At 41.4% G+C, this 21,189-nt stretch overlaps 1 protein-coding gene across 1 annotated transcript; it reads left to right on the top strand.

Annotated features, from left to right (window-relative positions):
- The first annotated feature begins 174 nt into the window (after positions 1–174).
- PSMB1 (proteasome 20S subunit beta 1) lies at positions 175–18,265 on the top strand. Its single transcript, XM_002925214.4, has 6 exons — positions 175–361; positions 3,512–3,619; positions 7,602–7,683; positions 11,016–11,145; positions 16,862–16,968; positions 17,978–18,265. The coding sequence occupies exons 1-6, from the start codon at positions 249–251 to the stop codon at positions 18,161–18,163; spliced, it is 726 nt and encodes a 241-aa protein (XP_002925260.1). The 5' UTR covers positions 175–248; the 3' UTR covers positions 18,164–18,265.
- Positions 18,266–21,189: the final 2,924 nt, after the last annotated feature.

Genomic DNA, 21,189 nt, shown 5'->3' with positions numbered 1-21,189 from the left:
AAACTTTAAAATTTTTGTCCATCAGGAGTGAATTCGAATGTTTTCTTAGGAAAGCAAAATCTAGGGAAAAAAGAAATCAGTTAGCCTCCTCGAAATAGGGGGCGCCCGGCTACCAACAGGAGCAACGACAGGCGCGAGATAGAGCGGCCGGAAGGAGCTCCGCCAGAAGCCGGAAGTGGCGGGATTTCCGGCCGGGCGCCATCTCGCCGTGAGACAGCAGCTTCCGCAGCGAGAGCCGGTGCCGCGCGATGTTGTCGACCGCGGTGGGTTGCTGGGGACCCGGCCGAGACCTGGCGATGGAGCCTCACAGCACCGCGGGCCCTTTGCAGCTGCGCTTCTCGCCCTACGCTTTCAACGGAGGGTAACGACCAGAGAGCCTCGGCTTTCTTTCGTCCCTGCTGAAGTCTGTTGGGGGTCGCGACCGAACCCGCGCTGGCCCGCCAGCCGCAGGCCTCCCTCTCCGTGCGTTGCTGGGGGCAGCTTCGCCCTTAAGTGCTTCGCCTTAGAGGCCGGTCACTTGTGCATGGCCTGCTCTTTGTTGCAGTGAGACAGTAGATAGGAATTGAAACCCGGCCTCTTCTGTGGAAGAGCTTTAGAAGAGACCTTTCCCTACGGTCTGACTAGGTTTCTCATGCCAGAAGGCGAGGGGACAGGCTAGCATCTGATGTTAAAGAGTTAGGATGGATTGGTTGGTGTCGTTAGATGCTTGATCATGATAGTGTCTGCAGCTAAAATGCCTGATCAACGTAATCGTTTTCTCTTATTTTGAATAGAAGGCAGCGTTAGTTGGCCAGGCTTAGTTTCGAACGTCAGTGCTTGTTTTTAAGGTTTAGCTTAAGTTCAGGGAAAAAGTAGTCAGAAGAGAGACCTTTTAATGTGTGTATTCCTGCATGTTACATTCAAGTTTTTTTTTTTTTAACTAACAGCTTAATCTGCAATACTTTCCTTCATAGTGCTCTAAAAGAGGTGGTGATGTAGAAAGGACCGTGTATCTGGGACTTGTGACCAGTGAAGTACTGCAACTTGAAGCAGCGGTCGTAGCTTACCACCCAAACTTTGTACATTAAAACATACACACCCAGTTCAGACAAACAGATGGTTCTTTGAGATAACCAGGTTAATTAATCCTGTCCTTAGGATTTGAAATTTTAATGCAGACTTTGTATGTTGGAAAGAGAGGGGAAGGCTCTGATTTTAGCCGTGTTTCTGCCACTGAAGTTCAGATTCCTTTCAGCTTCTTGAACCCAGATTTCATTATCTTCTCTAGCTAGTCACAGGAGAGAAGCATTTTGTACATTGTAAGCAGTTATCTCTTTTAGTTCTCAGGATAACTGAGTGTTAGATGGTATTCGTTCCATTTTTACAAAGGAACCAGGGCTCTTAGAAGGTAAATTGCTCTAGTCATAGAGCAGGTGTGGGGTTGAGCCAAGACTTGAATCTGTCGTTCTGTTGCCACTGATTTTATTTTATGTGTGCTATTACCATTGCGTTTCTAAATACTTTCTGTGACAATTAATGAAGTAGTTCTATCGCAAGACGGGTTGTTAGACCCATTTCATGAGGCAGTTACATAAGACTTTTCAGGGTGTTCGGTATTCAGTACTCATTATGCTTTAACTCTTTGTAACCCAGTTTAGGCCATTACTGCCTTAAATGTTAGTTAGTTATGATCTTGAGATTATTAAGTCCTTTCTTCAGTCTTTAGTGCTTATTGCTGCTGGCTCTTGGGCAGCCTTTGTTTCTACGAAACAAGGCTTAGTTCCATGTCTTCTGCTCTGCCTCTTAAATGTAGTTACACCCCCATTATAAACACTGTCGTGTCTCATTCATGGAAGGATAATTCCCAAATGGTGTCTCTCCAATTTTACCTCTCGTGAGTCTCCTTTCGGGCTTCTTAAATGAAACATTTCTACCTGGATTTTCTGCTGTTACCGTAACTCAAGATACTAAAACAAAAATCAAGCTAATGATTCCTCAATCACTTTTCCTTCTTTGCATTCAAAATTAATGCTATCATCCTGCTTAACCAGGTTTAAAATCTTGGACATCACAATTGGCTCTTCCCACTTCTGTCGCATTTGGTAGTCACAAAAACTTGTTCAGTTTGTGTGTTTGTGTTGTTTCAGTATCCCCGTTTCTTCCAGTTCACAGTGCTACTGTGTTGCTGCATTAATCTTATCGGAACAGTGCTTCCATCCCCTTTCACGTATTGTGTTATTGTCACAGTAGCCCTCTTAAAACTCCACTCCACTTTGCATATGGAACTGTTCTCATTCCAAAATCTTTAGTTAGGGATTTTCTGAAGTCAGACCCCTGTCCATGACATAAGCCTTATGTTTCTCCACTAGCTTACACAGAAAGGAACACCTTAATAAGTTGTTTGAATGTATTATTTGGATTATTGCCTGTTTCCCTTTATTCATTGTCTATATTATCTGGAATGCCATCCTTTTGTACTTCAGAGCTTTCATGCACATCCCACCTCAGTAAAAATAATAAAGTTTTCTGAATGCTTGTGTTCTGTGAGGCATTGTGCTAGAAGCTTTTGTGATCTGTGTCATTCAACTCTATCAGTCATCCTGTAACACAGGAACTGTTATTACCAACAACCTGAACTTGGATAATTTGTCCACGGTCACAGAGGTAGGAGGTGGCAAGGACAGGTCCCCAGTAACTCCAGAGCCCAGGTTCTCAGTGATGATACTCTGCTGCCTCGTACCTGTGCCACAGCCATCATAGCTAATAATGGAGGACCAATTATGTTTCAGGCACATATAAAAGGGCTTTACAATTACTAACTCATTAATTCTTGCAAAATCCTAATAAGGTAGTTACTGTTATGATCTCTTATGTATGTATGAGGACTTTGAGGCCTTGGGAAGTTAAACAGCTTACCCACAGTCTCATATCTGGTAAGTGAGAGATCCAAAATTAGAACTGGATTAAACTTCTTTGGGAATTCATGCTGTAGGCCTTTTCAGTAAACTGCTAGCATAAATCATACAACAACAAAAGAAAAAGATTATTTTTTGTTCATTCATTTCCAACAGATACTTGGGTGTTTACTGAGTGGTAGGTAAGGGCTTGGATATAAAGAAATGAAAAACATTAAGTCCTTCTTTGAGCTCAGTGAGCTTTTGTTGTGGTACCACTGTCGATACCTGATCCCCATGGGCAGAATTGTGGTCTGGTTTTGTGATACCAGTACCTTGCACAAGGTCAGTATTTAATTTTTTTGATGATGTTACGATAATTCAGTGGTTTTTCTGTTACCTTCTGGTGAGTGATCTTTATACTGATGTAGGCTTGTTTTTTAGGGAGTATTTAAAATCCCCCCCCCCATGACTTGTAGCCAGGGATCCTTTCCCTTTGATCTTTCATCTGAGTCCGGCTCTTGCTTCAATCTAATGGTTTTATTCCAATATATGCGGCAGATAACTCTCCTCTAAAAGTGCTGTTAACCATCCACAATATTCGTTAATTTTTGTGTCTCCTTTTTTTTTGTCCTCAGTACTGTATTGGCAATCGCTGGAGAAGATTTTTCGATTGTTGCTTCTGACACTCGATTGAGTGAAGGGTATTCAGTTCACACCCGGGATAGCCCCAAGTGTTACAAATTGTAAGTAAATATTTGTAGGGATACATTTCCCCATGCCTTGTGATGATTTACTGCTGTAAGAGATTCCACTTGTAAACAGTTTATTTCATGAGTTTTTAGATTGAGTGTTTGGAGCTTAGTTTACATTTTTGTTAGAAAACTGTTTTCTAAATTAGTATTTCTTAATAATTCAATATGTAGTCTTTTTTTTTTTTTAAAGATTTTATTTCTTTGACAGAGAATACAAGCAGGGGGAGCAACAGTGGGAGGGGGAGAAGCAGGCTCCCGACTGAGCAGGGAGACCGACACAGGGTTCAATCCTAGGACCCTGGGATCATGACCTGATCTGAAGGCAGATGCTTAACCGACTGAGCCACCCAGGCGCCCCTCAATATGTAGTCTTAATGATACTTGCTGTACTGGTAGGAAATATTTTTACCTTAATATTTTATCATGAAAATTTTCAAATATACAATAAAGGTAAAAGAATTTTGTAGTGAACACCTATATTGCTGTCACGTGGCTCTTGTTAGCATTTACTGTAATTATGTTATCACATAGCTTTGCATTCTTTTATCTGTTAATCCAGTGCATGTTTTTTTAATCTCCCACTTTTTTTTTTTAACCTGAAACATTTAATTTAGCCATTACCTAAGCAGCTATATCTGTGAGCCAAAGTCTTAATGGGCTAGCTGTATTTTTTTCTGAAACATGAAAATGAAATATGCACTGATAAGCGATGGTTTGTAGTTTGGAAACAGTTACAAATGGTGGTTAATTCCTAAGTTAGTCCACAAGAGCCTGTTAAGCCTGAATTGTAATACGAATGGATTGATGGGGTTCAAGTCCCTGGGACAGGGCCCTGTGTTATGAGTAGGTAAAGACAAGGGCTCTTTCTTCTTCCCTGGTCTGGGGCTAGCCCCTATCCTACCCTAAAGAACAATGGATGTTGTCTTCATCTTCCCAGCTCTCTTCATATGCTCTTTTTTTTTCCTTCTAAGATTTTATTTATTTGAGAGGGAGAGAGAGAGAGCACGCGCATGCGTGCACGAGAAAGCACGCACAAAAAGGGCAGAGGGAGAAGCAGGCTCCCCACTGAGCAGGGAGCCCGACTCAGGGCTCCATCCCGGGACCCTGGGATCATGACCTGAGCTGGAGGCAGGCGCTGAACCGACTGAGCCACCCAGACGCCCCTCTTCATGTACTCTTCTTCCATCTTTTGATATTCCTTTCTCCTCTCTGATTCATAGTGCATGGATGCTGCCTTTTTTCTTCTTCTAAGATGTTTCATAATTTGAAAGTAGTAAATGTTAAAAATGAAATTTAAGAATATAACTTTATAAATACTGTTCTCATGCAAGGTTCTGCTCATTTTCGTAATGTTCTACTTTAGTATATGTGTTTATGAAGGGAATACCTGTTTCTTTTTATGAAATACTGTAGACATATAGATAGGTAGCACGTTAATAACTTCTTCTGTCCTTGTCATTCATCTTCAGCACTAACCCATACATAAAGTTGAAGCTGCCTGTGTACGCCTAATCCCAAGCCCTTTGGGGTTGACTTAGAGCCAAACTTGCCTTTTCCCCACCTGTTTGAGACTCCACATTTAGATTTTATTCTTTGCATGCAAACTCCCCTTCCTTTGATGTATACCTGAATATTTGGGGAAAGCATCTTAAAGCTCCAAGATTTTGTCCTACCGTATTGATATTATTCACCCATCTTGGTAATAGAGGCACTGCAGCCTTATGGGAGATTGGAGCTCTTTAACTCAGTGCAGTGAGATTGGTTGTAGGGATAGGTCAGGAAATGTTGGTGATGCCCCCAGAGCTGTCAGTGGTCCCTGTAATTGGACAAGTATTGTTTGTATGAATCACTCAAATTTCTGAAAGGAAGAGTTTATCATGTGACTTCTGCTATGTTTCTTTCTTTTTTTTTTTTTTTTTTTAAGATTTTATTTATTTATTTGACAGAGACAGTGAGAGAGGGAACACAAGCAAGGGGAGTGTGAGAGGGATAGCAGGCTTCCCGCTGAGCAAGGAGCCCAGTGTGGGGCTTGATCCCACGACCTTGGGATCGTGACCTGAGCCGAAGCCAGACGCTTAATGGCTGAGCCACCCAGGCGCCCCTTCTGCTATGTTTCTTGATGAGATTGGTGTAGGTTTCCTTATAGAGTGATAACTAAAATTTAGAAATCTTTGAGACCTGGCTGAATTTGTTTGGCTGTACCAAAATTTAATCAGTTCCGCAGTAGTGGGCATTTAAGTTGCTTTTTGTTTTGTTTTAGAGAGCCATCAACATAATATGTATACTTTCACAAGTAAGCCTATAGTATATCTTTGCAAACTTATGTGAGTATATTTACAGGATAAATTTCTATCAGTGGAATTATTGAGTAAAAGTGATGTTCACCTAAATTTTTTCTGGATACTGCCAAATGATCCTTCTAAAAAGTTAAATTGATGTATACTCTTGCCCAGTTATTTATTAAGAGTACCCATTTTCCACAACCTCACCAGCATTAGGCATTATTTTTTTTTTTTTTAAAGATTTTGTCTATTTATTCGACAGAGATAGAGAGACAGCCAGCGAGAGAGGGAACACAAGCAGGGGGAGTGGGAGAGGAAGAAGCAGGCTCACAGCGGAGGAGCCTGATGTGGGGCTCGATCCCACAACGCCGGGATCACGCCCTGAGCCGAAGGCAGACGCCTTAACCGCTGTGCCACCCAGGCGCCCCAGCATTAGGCATTATTAACCAGTCTAATAGGTTGAAATCATCTGTGTAGATTTGGATTTGTGAATGACATAAAGGCTCTTCATATGTTTATGGCGACTTGTGTCTCTTTTTATGTGACTGGTGACTGTACCAATCTTTCCATTGTGGGTTTTTTTTTTAATTGAGATATAATTGACATAAACAGTGGTTTCAGGTGTACAACGTAATGATTCTGTATTTGTGTGTATTGCAAAGTGATCACCACAGTAAGTCCAGTTAACATCTGTCACTGTACATAATACAAAAATTTTTTGTTGTTGAGGACTTTTAAGATGTTTCCAGGAACTTTAAAACATTCAGTACAGTGTTAGTTAATTGTAGTCACCATGCTATACATTACATCCCATGATACACTGTGTTAATGCTTTTAATGCTTGATATTTATAGGAGCTTTTTTTTTTTAAGGTTTTTTATTTGTTCATTTGTTAGAGAGACAGCCAGCGAGAGAGGGAACACAAGCAGGGGGAGTGGGAGAGGAAGAAGCAGGCTCCCAGTGGAGCAGGGAGCCCGATGTGGGGCTCAATCCCAGGACCTTGGGATCACGCCCTGAGCCGAAGGCAGACGCTTAACGACCTGAGACACCCAGGCGCCCGTATAGGAGCCTTTTTAGACTAAGGAGGTTAAAATTAGACTTTGGTCATATCTACTACAGTTATTTTTTTCTTTATCATTTTTCTGTATATAAGTTTTAATCTGGAGGGTGCCTGGGTGGGGCAGTGGGTTGAGCATCCAACGCTTGGTTTTTGCTCAGGTCATGATCTCGGGGTCATGAGATTGAGCCTTGCATCAGGTTCCATGCTCAGCAGGGAGTCTCCCAGAGATTCTCTCTCCCTCTCTGCCCCTCCCTCTGCTCGCTCGCTCTCTCTCAAATAAGGTAAATCTTAAAAAAAAAAAAAAAAAGGTTTTAATTTGGTACATAGTCAAATTTATGAAAGTTTTCTGTGTGGACATTGGGTTGTGTCATATTTAAATAGATGGCTCTCAACCCAAGATTGTATCACCTGTGTTTTCTTTAGGGCATTCATTCTTTCATTTTTGTATAAGTCTTTGATCTGCCTATAATTCATTTAGTGTAGGGAATAAAATGATGACCTCCCCCCCCAAGAGCTAACTAGTCCCGTTATCATTTGGTAAATAATGGTAATAAGAGTTTTAAATTTAAAATTGCCCAAGGCATGTTTTACTTTATTGTCTAACCAGTTTCCTGAAATGTGCTTTTTACAGAACAGACAAAACAGTCATTGGATGCAGCGGTTTTCATGGAGACTGTCTTACCCTGACAAAGATTATTGAAGCAAGACTAAAGGTAGATGTTTTCATTATCAGTCTATGCTATGGAAAGTTAATAACAATTCCTTAGGTTGTTTGAAACTGTAACAGGACTGTTCAGAATAGCTGGAGAAGCTCTAGGATAGCTGGTGAAACTATAGCCCATTCTAGAAATGATACTGTTAATACTGCCACATGAAAGTAGCATAATGTGAAACTGCAGGATATTCCTTTTGTTAAAATCTCTGTACAATATAAAGGTTCTCTACCTCTTTCAAGGTAGCCTGTGAAGGGTTTCTTCTGAAGATAATCTTCCTTCAAAAACAAAAATTCTGTGGAGGAAGCAAGCTTTTAGACAGGTGCTTGGTTTGGAATACCATCAGCTGATGTGCTTTCTGTCTCTTCATAGCATTGCATTCTTAGTCAACAGGACACATGAGCAGGAACGGGAATAGATAAGGCAGGAGTTGGGATGAGAGGCACAACCTAACCTGTCATCACCTAACACCTTGGTAGGCTTTAGTTGACTGCCAGCTGAGGAAGTTTTGACAGGTGATAGGTGGGGGTGGAACAGCAGGAAAGGGTGGTATGAGGAGGAAGTGAGAAAATGAGCTGTGTCTAACCTGTTCTGCACTTGTAAAGGGGCTAACAGTGTCACTGCCTGCATGTCTTTTGTGCAAGATGGGTAGGCATGAGGAACGAGGCACGTCTGGGTTTTTATTATGGCCTGTGTATATTAAGCAGTATGTAACTTCCAGTAATTTCAAGGAGAGTAGGCGAGGAGTAATTTAGACTGTATTAAAATGGGGTTTTAAGGACACTTGGGGGGGTGCATGTGGCTACGCATTTGACTCTTGGTTTCAGCTCAGCTCATGATCTCGGGGTCGTGAGCTGGAGTGCTAAGTTGGGCTTTGCGCTTAGGACAGAGTCTCCTTAAGTTTCTCTCTCCCCCTGTCCTTCCCCCACCCTCCATGTGTGTTCATGCTCTCTTTTTCTCTAAAAAAATAATAAAAATAAATATAATGGACTTTATCTGTAATAATAACTAGTAAATACATACTCAGCTGGCAAAAATACAAGGCTGGAGTGGGATTTAATTTTGTAGGGTATGTGTCATAATTTTTATGTAGTTGGTGAGGACACCTGATACGTGAAGAAGTTAGAGGTGGTCACGGTTAAGCGTCTGCCTTCGGCTCAGGGCGTGATCCCGGCGTTACGGGATCGAGCTCCACATCAGTCTCCTCTGCTATGAGCCTGCTTCTTCCTCTCCCACTCCCCCTGCTTGTGTTCCCTCTCTCGCTGGCTGTCTCTATCTCTGTCAAATAAATAAAATCTTTAAAAAAAAAAAAAAAAGAAGCTAGAGGTAGTCAAATTCTGTCTTTGTGAATAACACTTGAGATTATATGCGCTTATGAATGATGTCATAGATACTGGAGTATGTAATATAAATTTAACTGACACCTCTTTTGAATAATTATGAAATCGCTCATTAGAATGTAGAAATGATTTCATTCGGTAGTTACCATTTGTTAATAGTTATTTAAAATCTTTACGTTGAAAGCTTCATTGACATATGTTTACTGACATATTTATACAATTCTTGGTACATATTTTATATATGAAACTTACAATACAAAAGTACACAAACGGGGCGCCTGGGTGGCTCAGTCGTTAAGCGTCTGCCTTTGGCTCAGGGCGTGATCCCAGAGTCCTGGGATCGAGCCCCACATCAGGCTCCTCTGCTGTGAGCCTGCTTCTTCCTCTCCCACTCCCCCTGCTTGTGTTCCCTCTCTCGCTGGCTGTCTCTATCTCTGTCAAATAAATAAAATCTTTAAAAAAAAAAAAAAAAGAAGCTAGAGGTAGTCAAATTCTGTCTTTGTGAATAACACTTGAGATTATATGCGCTTATGAATGATGTCATAGATACTGGAGTATGTAATATAAATTTAACTGACACCTCTTTTGAATAATTATGAAATCGCTCATTAGAATGTAGAAATGATTTCATTCGGTAGTTACCATTTGTTAATAGTTATTTAAAATCTTTACGTTGAAAGCTTCATTGACATATGTTTACTGACATATTTATACAATTCTTGGTACATATTTTATATATGAAACTTACAATACAAAAGTACACAAACGGGGCGCCTGGGTGGCTCAGTCGTTAAGCGTCTGCCTTTGGCTCAGGGCGTGATCCCAGAGTCCTGGGATCGAGCCCCACATCAGGCTCCTCTGCTGTGAGCCTGCTTCTTCCTCTCCCACTCCCCCTGCTTGTGTTCCCTCTCTCGCTGGCTGTCTCTATCTCTGTCAAATAAATAAAATCTTTAAAAAAAAAAAAAGTACACGAACAGCACACAGTAATATTGTGTTCATAAAATATAACAAGGAACAGTGAATTCAGCATAATTAAACAATTCTTGAAATTTTTCTTTCATACATTATCACATAAATGGTTGGTGATTAAAGTGTTTATGCTTGGTTTTGAAATGAAGTGAAGATTTTTGCCTCATTTTTTTTGGTATTTTGACTTATTATTCTTGGCCTGTGTTCTTAAGTACATCTTCAGAGATGCTTGCTCTGTGGCTGATAGATTGGTGAACTTAAATTTATTTCATGTTTGTAATTTTTGTAGAATTTCTCTTTCGGATAATTTAGGATTCCCTAAGACAGCAGTAAATCTAGGATTTAGAATCACAATAAGGTTTGCTTGGGACACTTCTCTTCTCCACTATAGATGTTTTAAGGAGCAAGACCACTTCCCTGAGTAAGGGTCCTGCCCTCACACCTTCTGTTCTCACAGGTATCTGCTCTGCAAAGAGAAGGGCTTGTATCTGGGTCTGATCAAGGGTGAGCAAACTCTACCTATAAAACGCCAGAGAGTAATTATTTTCAGCTTTATGGGCCATTTACTCTGCTGTTGTAAGGCATAAGCAGATGTAGATATATGTAATGAATGAATGAGACTATGTTCTAATAAAGCTTTTTTTGCAGAAACGGTGGGCTGGATTTGGTCCCTGGGCTCTAGTTTGTTAACCCTGGTCTAGAGGCAGAGGTAAAGGAGAGCTGGACTTAAATCATCCTCCCAGGTCACCCCACTTATGCCTGATGTGTCTGCATTTGTTCTTGAATGAGCAGTTCCTGAGATAAAGGTGGCATGGAAACTAGCGAGCTGAGGGCAGAGTTAATGTTCTTTCCCTTAAAGACTTCATAGCCCTCCGAATGGTATGGAAGTATTATTTGTGTGATCATGAAAGAAGTAGGCATCGTTTCACCAAGATAGGCGCTCACCCTAACTTTACTGTTGCTTCTTCTAGTCTGCAGTATATCCTGCCTCTCCATGCCTGTTACTTTTGTTGATATTTGCAGATGTATAAACATTCTAATAACAAAACCATGACTACCGGGGCGATTGCTGCAATGCTGTCTACAATCCTCTATTCGAGACGCTTCTTTCCCTACTACGTTTATAACATCATCGGGGGACTGGATGAAGAAGGTAGAATTCTTTCTTTCTGGAAAATGAAGGGGGGAGGGATTTTTTTGGATATGTGTGTTTCCATCTAGAGTTGGAAAGAACCATAAACACCGTCTTGCCCAGCAGTTTTATTTTTGTTAATTAAAGCAATAAGAAACTGAAGCTGAAAGGGAAGTAAAGAGGCGATGCAAAGGCACACTGCGAGTTGTATACTGAAGTTCTAATAGTGACTGATGGGCAGGCTGTTATTTTACTATTTTCTGAAGATCTTCCATGAGTTCAGTAGTAGATAATTAATATTTCAGTCTTACGGAAAGAAATCTGACTTGAAGAGGTTTGACCTAATTGTCATTCTACGTAACAAACATATTTGACTAAAGTTTTTAAAAAGCTATGCCTTAAAAGAAATGTGTGCATTTCCAACAATGTTTTCAGGACATTGTGAAGCACCTCTTTGATTTCCTGTCGGAGTCAGACCAGGAGGGCCTAAGAAAATTAGTCTTGTTACTTGACATGCCCATCCCGTTTTTGATCCAAAGCTCTGTTATGGAGCAGGGATACTGATGGTTTTCACTGGGTCTCATTCAGATTGACTTTCAGTTGCTTCCAAAAACCATATACTATCTCTCAGGACAGATCTTGCTACCATTTACAGTAGTCCATTGAAGAAAGAGGTTACAGGAATGTCTCGCTGATAGCAATATATTGAAATATATCTCCTGAGAGGGAAAATTTCTGGATAGTAAGGTGTTGGGCTCCTCTCATCTCCTTCTCTCTCCACTTTTTACTCCTGTTCCCTTCTGTTCCATGGGCTTTTCCTTTGTTTTCTTTCTTTCTGTCTTAATAGCTGCCCCCATATGTGGCCTCTGGGAGCATTCCAGTCGTTTTATCTGCTGTGGTTTAGATTTAGACAAATTAGGGTGACACAGTGTATTTCAAGGTTTTTCAACCTTACTTGAAAACTAAGAGAAAATATAAAGCATGGAAATAGCCAATAGAAATCAATTACCCTTAATAAGGTAATTAAATTCTAGCCACAGATTAGCTTGCCTAACCCAGCATGCTGTACGCTTTTTTTCACTTAAATTATGTCTGACTTGAATGACAGATAAATAAAGTCAGGTTTTAGCAACATTAATAATAGCTACCATTGAGGGGCGCCTGGGTGGCACAGCGGTTAAGCGTCTGCCTTCAGCTCAGGGCGTGATCCTGGCGTTATGGGATCGAGTCCCAACATCGGGCTCCTCTGCTATGAGCCTGCTTCTTCCTCTCCCACTCTCCCTGCTTGTGTTCCCTCTCTCGCTGGCTGTCTCTATCTCTGTCGAATAAATAAATAAAATCTTTAAAAAAAAAAATAATAATAATAGCTACCATTGAATTTTAGCCGGCCAGGCAGTGTCCTTTGAGTTTTACTGAGAGACAAATACCAATTAAGGAATGCTCACATCTGCTAAAGGGCAAAGCTAAGGTTTGGGTTTGGATCTGTTTTGAGTTCAAAGCCCTGTTCTTTGATGTTTTGGTGATATTCTCAGGCATTTCCAACTGTCTTTTTAAATCTTCTCTTGGGAGGGGCGCCTGGGTGTCTCAGTCCTTAAGGTCTGCCTTCGGCTCAGGGCGTGATCCAGGTGCTCTGGGGTCAAGCCCCACTCACATCAGGCTCCTCCGCTAGGAGCCTGCTTCTTCCTCTCCCACTCCCCCTGCTTGTGTTCCCTCTCTCTCTGGCTGTGTCTCTCTGTCAAATAAATAAAATCTAAAAAAAAAAACAACAACAAAAAACAAAAACGTCTCTTGGGACACCTGTGTGACTCAGTCGGTTAAGCATCTTCCTTTGGTCAGGTCATGATCCCAGGGTCCTAGGATTGAGTCCTACATCGGGCTCCTTGCTCAGTGGAGAGCCTGCTTCTCCCTTTGCCGCTCCCCTCCTGCTTGTGCTCACTCTGTCTCTCTCTTTGACAAATAAATAAAATCTTAAAAAAAAAAAAAAAACTTGTCTGTTTCAATTATCCTTTATGTTTATTTATTTCTTAGAGGAATTTATGTGTGTAATAAAGCACAGTCCTTTTTGTCTGTTCCACAAGATACTCCAGCTTTTACCTGTGCTTTCCTCTTTTGTTGTTTATTTCCTTGCTTTGGTGGTATACGTCTCTCAAGAGAGTTCTGGAAAAAGAAATCAGGAGGCCTTTTTTGAGACTTGTTGGATCTTATGCTTCTGTTTTCATTCCTGCCATTCACACAACCTGTACCTAAGCCTTGTGCCCCCAAGTCCAGAGTCTGCACTAATGTCTCAAGAGACCTTGTTTCCTCTTTTCCTCCCTTGTGGAGATGGAGACCTGGAGAGCAGTGCTCCTTATTGAGACCTCAGGGTAGTTGGGTCAGTGGCTGTCCTTCAGGACGCTGGGATCAACGGCTGAACTTAATAATAACAAAGTTTTTCTGTAACAAAAACAGGAGTACTTGTAGAAGTTTCGAATAGTACGGGAAGATACAAAAATGAACGTAGTAATCACCCCACCTTTCTACTTTGAGATAATTAGTATTAAACTGGTGAACATGCTTACAGGTATCTTGTTGGTCATACGTGCTTGTGCCCTATGTAAGTAGAATGTATGGTGTATGCATCTTTACATGGGATGTATTGTCACGGAGATAGTTTATGCCAGTGAGTAAAGATGCATAATGATTCAGGACTGACTTACATAGGATGTAGCTATACCAAAGTTTGCCTGTCTAGCAGTCCTCTGGAGGTCATGTAGGTTGTTTGCAGTTTCCTTAGTAGAAACAGTGGAATGAACATTCTTGTACAAACCGTTCTGTACACTTCTTCAGCTGCGCGTACCTCCCTGGAAGACATTCCTAGACGTTGAGTTGCTGGGTCAGAGAATACATATTTTTGGCATATTGATGCCATCACTGGCTTGCCCTTTGGAAAGGGCCTCCTAACTGGGGCATGAGTACCTGGGTTTGTTTTGCATCCTTTACCATTACCAGAATTAACACATTTTGAAGATCTTTACCCAGGTAATATTTTATGGTTTTCATTTATATATAGTTTTTATATACTCAGGTTGGGCATTTTTTGTGTTTACTGACCTTTTCTCATTTCTTTGGCGACTGACCTATAAGCTGACCTTTGCTCATTTCCTTATCTGCACATTAGTCTTTTTAAAAATTTGTGAGAATGCCATCTAACTGTGTCAGCTCTGTAAGGTATGCAGTGGATGCCTCCCAGGAATGTTTTTGTCTCTTACATTTTGTGGGGTGTCCAGCTATGGCAGAATTTTCTGAATTGCATATGGTCTAGGCTAATGGTCTTTTCTTTATGATATTGAGTGTCCTACTTTGTTAGAAAGGACTCTCCCATTCAGGAGAGAGAGTTCTTTATTTCTTTCTAGGACTTTATTTTTTACGTTGAAGCCATTTTGCTTTTTTAAGATTAAGAATTATTTTGGTGGGCGGGGCGCCTGGGTGGCACAGCGGTTAAGCGTCTGCCTTCGGCTCAGGGCATGATCCTGGCGTTATGGGATCGAGCCCCACATCAGGCTCTTCCGCTATGAGCCTGCTTCTTCCTCTCCCACTCCCCCTGCTTGTGTTCCCTCTCTCGCTGGCTGTCTCTATCTCTGTCAAATAAATAAAAAAATAAAAAAAAATCTTTAAAAAATAAAAAAAAAATAAAAAAAAGNTGTGTTCCCTCTCTCGCTGGCTGTCTCTATCTCTGTCAAATAAATAAAAAAATAAAAAAAAATCTTTAAAAATAAAAAAAAAATAAAAAAAATTATTTTGGTGGGGAAAAGCACTCTGTATCTACAGTCAATATTCATGCCATTCTGCTCTGATGTTACAAATGTCTCTTTTGCCTTTGCTAAGTCGGGGGAAGGTCTTTGAAGCTCTGGTCTTCAACTTATCCCGCTCTTTTCCTCAAATGTGTGTGGTTTTTCTGAGATTGGTTCTGCCTTTGGTTAAAACTTGGGCCTCGTTTTACTTGTGGCCTCTTGGTCTCCTGAGAGATACAGTTGTTCTTTTGGCTTTGTACATCCTGTCCCTTTTTTGTGTTTTGAAGTTAGTGAACTGCCCACTGGGATCTCGATCTTGTCCCACACCTGCTTCCAACAAAAACACTTCCCTGGGTTCTCCTGGGTGACCTCAGCACCTTAGATGGTGCCTTCTCAGCAGAGAATTGTAAGTAATTCTGCAACAGATAAAGCACACACAGCTAAGGGTAGCAGAGGTCCATGTAGGAAGATGACCGTCCTCATCTCACATCTCCCAGGTTAACGACTGAGGTGTTTGAGTTCTGGTATAATGTGTTTTCAAGATCAGTTATATCACTTTTAAGTCCTCCCTCATAAATGACCCATGATTTCCCCAAACACGATTGTTTTTTTAAAAAAATTACAGTGGCACATGTGCTTCGTAACAGATTCAGTACCAAAGCTTATAAAGTGATTCCCTTTTCTTGCCTCCAGTCCCACAGAGATAACGAACTACGGTTTGCAGTTTTATCTCGCCATACTTTGTTTGTGCTTATACAAATATGTGTATGTTTGTCTTATGCTTTTAGACAAAATAGGTCTGTGTGTACATATTACAGAGGTCTTCATTTTACATTGTCTTGTGGTTGTGGGACTGGGGGCAGTCCCATCTTCCTCTTCCATTCCAGTTTGTGCTGGTGAAAATAAGCCTTCTTGTAGGTGGATCTAATCTTTAAGTGAGATTATTATTAAGTGTTGTAGGGTGTGTACCTTTATATTTTGGTAGATTCTCCTACCAGATTGCTCTTTAAAAAGGCAATTTATGCACCCTTCAGGAGAGCCTGAGAGGCCCATTTACCCTTCTCCTCATCCTGCTCTGTAACTGTTGTTAAGAATGGGTACATTCAGGGGTGCTTGGGTGGCTCAGTCAGTTAAGTGGCTGCCTTTAGCCCCGGTCATGGTCCCAGGGTCCTGGGATGGAGTCCCGCATTGGGCTCCCTGCTCAGTGGGGAGTCTTCCCTCTGCCCCTCCCCCCTGCTCATGGGAATGCGCTCTCTTCTCTCTCAAATAAATAAAATATTAAAATAAAGAATGAGTGCATTCAGATTCTGGTTTGCTGGTTTTGTTTTTTTGTAATTTTTTGTTTTTGCAATAGTGATTCTTAACTCTGGTAGTACAAAGCAAGTGATCAAGTGATTACATTTTAGACAGAACTAACCTTTTGCATGTGGCATTTTGTTTTCCTGAAATTTTTCCTTTATTAAATCAGTTTTTTGTGGTGTTGATGCTAAAGAGTGTGCTTATCGTTAAGTTTAAAACACACGGTCAATCTTCCTTGTGACTGCTCACATTCAGCAGTGGGAGAATTTTAAACTCAAGTCCATGATAGAGCTACAGTAGTGCAATTTTTAGGAAATGTGAGGAGCTTGGTGCAGAACTCAGAGCAGGACCTGTGACTTCTAATCAGTGTGCCCATGAGACCACATACACATTGGGAACCACTGAGTGGTGATCCGTGGTATCAGCTTGATGAGAGCGTGAAGCTCCAGGTGGCAAAAACACCGTAATGAGACAGGAGTGAGCAGGTGTGCCTCTAATCACATTCTGAGAGGAGGTGAGCGGACCTCTGGGTATAACAGCAAGTATGCTTCTTACTGAAATTTGGCTGAAATTTTAGCTAAGTTCATAGTCCGTTTTGTGTCACACTTTACTTTGATTTGGGATTGTGGTCAGGATGCACCCTTACAGAGATTGTTTTATTCTTTCAGGGAAGGGAGCTGTGTATAGCTTTGACCCAGTAGGGTCCTACCAGAGAGACTCCTTCAAGGCTGGAGGCTCAGCAAGTGCCATGCTGCAGCCCCTGCTTGACAACCAGGTAATGAGACTGCATCCACGTTGGTTGTGACGTTGACACAAAGTGCTTTCCTCTTGAGTTCTCCTCTTCAGCAGCTGAGAAGAGTAGAGAAATCAATGCTTTCTTGTATGTCCCTGCTGAGTTTGTTGGGCTGATTTTTTCTACCCCCATCTTCTTGTCTCTCTGTGTTCTGCTGGCTTTCTTGTGGCCTCTCACCTGCTCCCACGGCTTTAGCGTCTTCTGTGTTCTCATGACGTCCAGGCCTCTCGTGTCTACAGTGGTTGGTCCATGTTTTCAGTTCTCTTGCCACCTTTACCTGGAGATCTTGAAAATATCTTTCTCCCCATATTCACCATTTTTCTATCACCTAATTTTGTATTCTAACTTCCAAGTACATTTTAAATTTACCCCCTTTTCTGTTATATTGCCTAAATTCAGGCTTGCATTTCCCAACATCCTTTCTGCCTCCAAGCATCCTTGTGTTTCTGAAATACATATGTATAGTCACTTGTGTGTATTGCTTATCTCCCTCATCTCCCGTCACTCTCCTTTACACCCAGACCTCCAGTGTGGTGTGCCTGTCCCATCACCAGGCCTTTGGTCATAGCACAGCCTCAGTCTGCAGCGTTAACGCCCCCTGACTCTGGCTCATCCTTCACACTTCCATACTCAAGTGTGTCTACTGTCCAAGCCTTTTTCTTCAAGTAGTCTTAGTTGTGGCTGCTAGGGGCTCTCCTGGCTCTTTTTTCTTCTTAACGGTAGCACGTTGTGTAATGGTACTCTTGCTTTCATATGTCCTCCTCTCTAGATGATGTGTGCTTCTCAGGAGCATGAATTTTGTCTCAGTGAGTGTTTGTCAGGTTTTAGGAATGTGTAATTCAGCCGGGTCTGGAAGCTTTTCAATTAGGAGACATGTCAGATTTGTATGATCTGTTCATTACGAATCCTCAGACATGTGAAGGCACTGGGGAGGCTGGAACCACCTTTGTACTGTCACGTGATGCCTCATCCAAGTTTCCTGTCCCACCAGGTTGGTTTTAAGAACATGCAGAACGTGGAGCATGTCCCGCTGTCCTTGGACAGAGCCATGCGGCTTGTGAAAGACGTCTTCATTTCTGCAGCTGAGAGGGATGTGTACACTGGGGATGCACTCAGAATCTGCATTGTGACCAAGGAGGGCATCAGGGAGGAGACTGTTCCCCTGAGGAAGGATTGATTTGTGTGCTCTTAGCATTAATCGTTTCAGAACTGGTGCATTTTGTATCTTGGGACTATTGGACTAATGTGTTTTATTAAAAAATAAAGCCTGAAGTAATCATTTTGTCATAGCTTGTATTCTCTAAGCAGGACAGATCTAGAAACTAGAATTTCATTTTCCTTTCATTTTTTTTAAGACTTTATTTATTTATTTATTTGAGAGAGAGAGAGAATGAGTGAGAGAGAGAGAGCATGAGCAGGGGGAGGGTGAGAAGCAGCCTTGACGTGGGGCTTGATCCCCGGACCCCAGGATCATGACCTGAACCGAAGGCAGTCGCCTAACCAACTGAGCCACTTAGGCTCCCCTTCCTTTCATTTTCTGCTTCTCCTATTTTTCTGTCTTCCAGAGCTATTTTTGTATTTTGATCATTTTTTTAATTTCTAAATTTTTTTTAGTAAGCTCTGCGTCCAATGTGGGGCTCAAACTCATGACCCCAAGATCAGGAGTCATATGCTCCATTGACTGATCCAGCAAGGCGCCCCTGTTTTTGTATTTTAAAGACGAAAAAACAAACTGGTTATGTCAGTTTATCCTTATTTTTTTCAAAGATTTTATTTATTTGAGAGAGAGAGCACAAGCACAGAGGAGAGGGAGAAGCAGGTTCCCCGCTGAGCGCGGGGAGCCTGATGCAGGGTTTGATCCCAGAACCCTGGGATCGTGACCCGAGCCGAAGACAGATGCCTAACTGATTGTGCCACCCAGGTGCCCCTTTTCCTTTTATTTATGAGCAAGAAATTTATCTGGAAAAGATGACTGTTTTGGTCAGCTTTTCATTGCATGATGGCCAGCCCCATCTTATGAAGAGGGTTTTTGAAATTTATTTAGTCCATCCAGCTTGCCTTAAAGGGTGGAGTATTACCACTTTTAGCTTTAAACCGTCTCAGTTTTATTAATGAATGTGAATGGAATATCTTAAAATTTCTCATCCCTGGAGTTGTTAAGCAGTCTGAAATGGCTGTTTTGGAGAAAAATGTTCAGATCAACCAGAACAAAAGAAACTTACAAGAGCAGATAGCCCTTTAAATCAGCTTTAGCCAGACATCAGCAGGAAGAATTTTTATAAACACTTCAAGAATATTAAATCCGAGGGCACCTGAGTGGCCCAGTTGGTTAAGCGTCTGACTCTTGATCTCAGCTCAGGTCTTGATCTCAGGGTCATCAGATCGAGCCCTGTGTTGGGCTCAATTCTGGGTGTGGAGCTTACTTAAAAAAAATTCAAGACCTAAATTTTGATAGAGCTACAGTAGTTTCTGTTTTAGGACTATTAAATACATTTTATCTCCACCACATAAAATGTTGGAGCAGTTTTCTCGGTGTTGAACAAGTCAGATAATACAGTGTGACCTAGGGGGTGTGATTGGTTTCGTGGCATATTGACAGCAGTGGGGTTTTCCTATTAGCCTCCTGTTAATTAAAATTATCAAAACCCTAAGAGATACATATTTTAAAATTTGGTGAGAAGTCCATTGATTCGTCGTGAAAGCTGGAGACCCAGGAGAGGTGATGTGTAAGGCCCTGTCTCCAAGGACAGGAGAAGACTGCTGTCCCAGCTCAACAGTTGGGCAGAGGGCAGATTCTCCCTTGTAACTTTTCTATTCATGCTCCCAGCTGATTAGATGATGCCTACACTGGGAGGAGTGACCTGCTTTACTCTGCACCAATTCAAATGCTAATCTCACCCAGAAGTCCCCACAGACACCCAAAAATAAAATTTAGCTAGGTATCTGGGCACCTGTGATCTGGGCACGTTGACATAAAATTATTACGATTTTAGAAGCTAGGTATATTTTGTGTTTCAAAGGATGTTCTATTGATTTTGGGATATAACTTTCCACTATTTAAAAATTACATAAATTTGTGTGTCTAGAATTTTCTAAAAGGTCCCCACCTCCAAAGATTGCTAGGGAAGTTTTACAAATTCATGATGTCTTTTTCTCAACTTTAGGTACTAATTCTTGTAACCTAGTGTTTCTCTAGAGCTTGGATGTGGTCTCATTTGAAGGCCTGTGTTTGCAAGTGGCTGGAGTCAATACTGCCTTGTCCAGAACGTGCTGGCATGTGGGTCCTTTCAGAGCTAACTCTGACTCCAGTTATATGGATGGTTTTTATAGATCATTGAACCACAGTTACTCTCCAGAAGGCAGCCTTTTAACACTTCAGTAGATTAGAGGTTTAATTTCTAGTTAGAAATGGTTGAAAAGCTGCCATTACATTAAGACTTCCCCTTCATATGTCAGATTTACATTTCTGCCTGCTGCACAGAGTGAAAGGGATTGAGAATCTGTAATATTAGAAATTGTGGGAAAACAGTGTGCTTACTCTATGGATGTGTGAACTGTGACTTGATACACACACACTGAACTGGAATGCTGTGTATATGTTTGTTTTTTCTTTAATAATCAGAAAGGGCAGAAATACTTTCCCGAAGTCTGCTCGATGGGACTCACCAATTGGGTTGTGCTGGTTCAGCTGAGCCTGTGACTGGTAGATGTTCAGGTCTCCATGATTCACACAAAACCACATTTTCTGCTCGAATCGCTGAAAGAAAAAAAACAGGCTAAGGGACCAACTGCAAGCCTGCTTGAGAGGAATATGGACCAGTTAGTAGGACAGTGTCCTTATTACCAAAATGTCTTGACTATTACCCTGATAGTTTTTTCCCTACCTTTCCATACCTAATACCTAGAAGTACCCTTTATGGCCAACAGCAATAACTAACTTGCTCTCTGACTTGCATTCCCTCTGCTTGTGACTTTCAGAGTATGACTGGTGAAATCTCCTCTATCGGAATTACCTAGAACACTGGTTAAAAACTAATACCTGGGCGCACCCCAGACATACAGTCCTAGTCTCTGAGCTGGGCCCTAAAAATATTTTTTTTATTTTTTATTTTATTTTTTATTTATTTTTATTTTTTATTTTTTTTATTTTATTATTATGTTAGTCACCATACAGTACATCCCCGGATTCCGATGCAAAGTTCG

The sequence above is a fragment of the Ailuropoda melanoleuca genome, chromosome 10, assembly GCF_002007445.2.
Source record: "Ailuropoda melanoleuca isolate Jingjing chromosome 10, ASM200744v2, whole genome shotgun sequence".
In the NCBI taxonomy this organism is placed as follows: domain Eukaryota; kingdom Metazoa; phylum Chordata; class Mammalia; order Carnivora; family Ursidae; genus Ailuropoda; species Ailuropoda melanoleuca.
This window is presented reverse-complemented; position numbering and strand designations above follow the sequence as displayed.

Coding starts and splice junctions, on each gene's coding strand:
- PSMB1 (XM_002925214.4), top strand. CDS start 249: ATGTTGTCGACCGCGGTGGGTTGCTGGGGACCCGGCCGAGACCTGGCG. Junction 3,620..7,601: donor AGCCCCAAGTGTTACAAATT/GTAAGTAAATAT, acceptor TGCTTTTTACAG/AACAGACAAAACAGTCATTG. Junction 7,684..11,015: donor TTATTGAAGCAAGACTAAAG/GTAGATGTTTTC, acceptor TGATATTTGCAG/ATGTATAAACATTCTAATAA.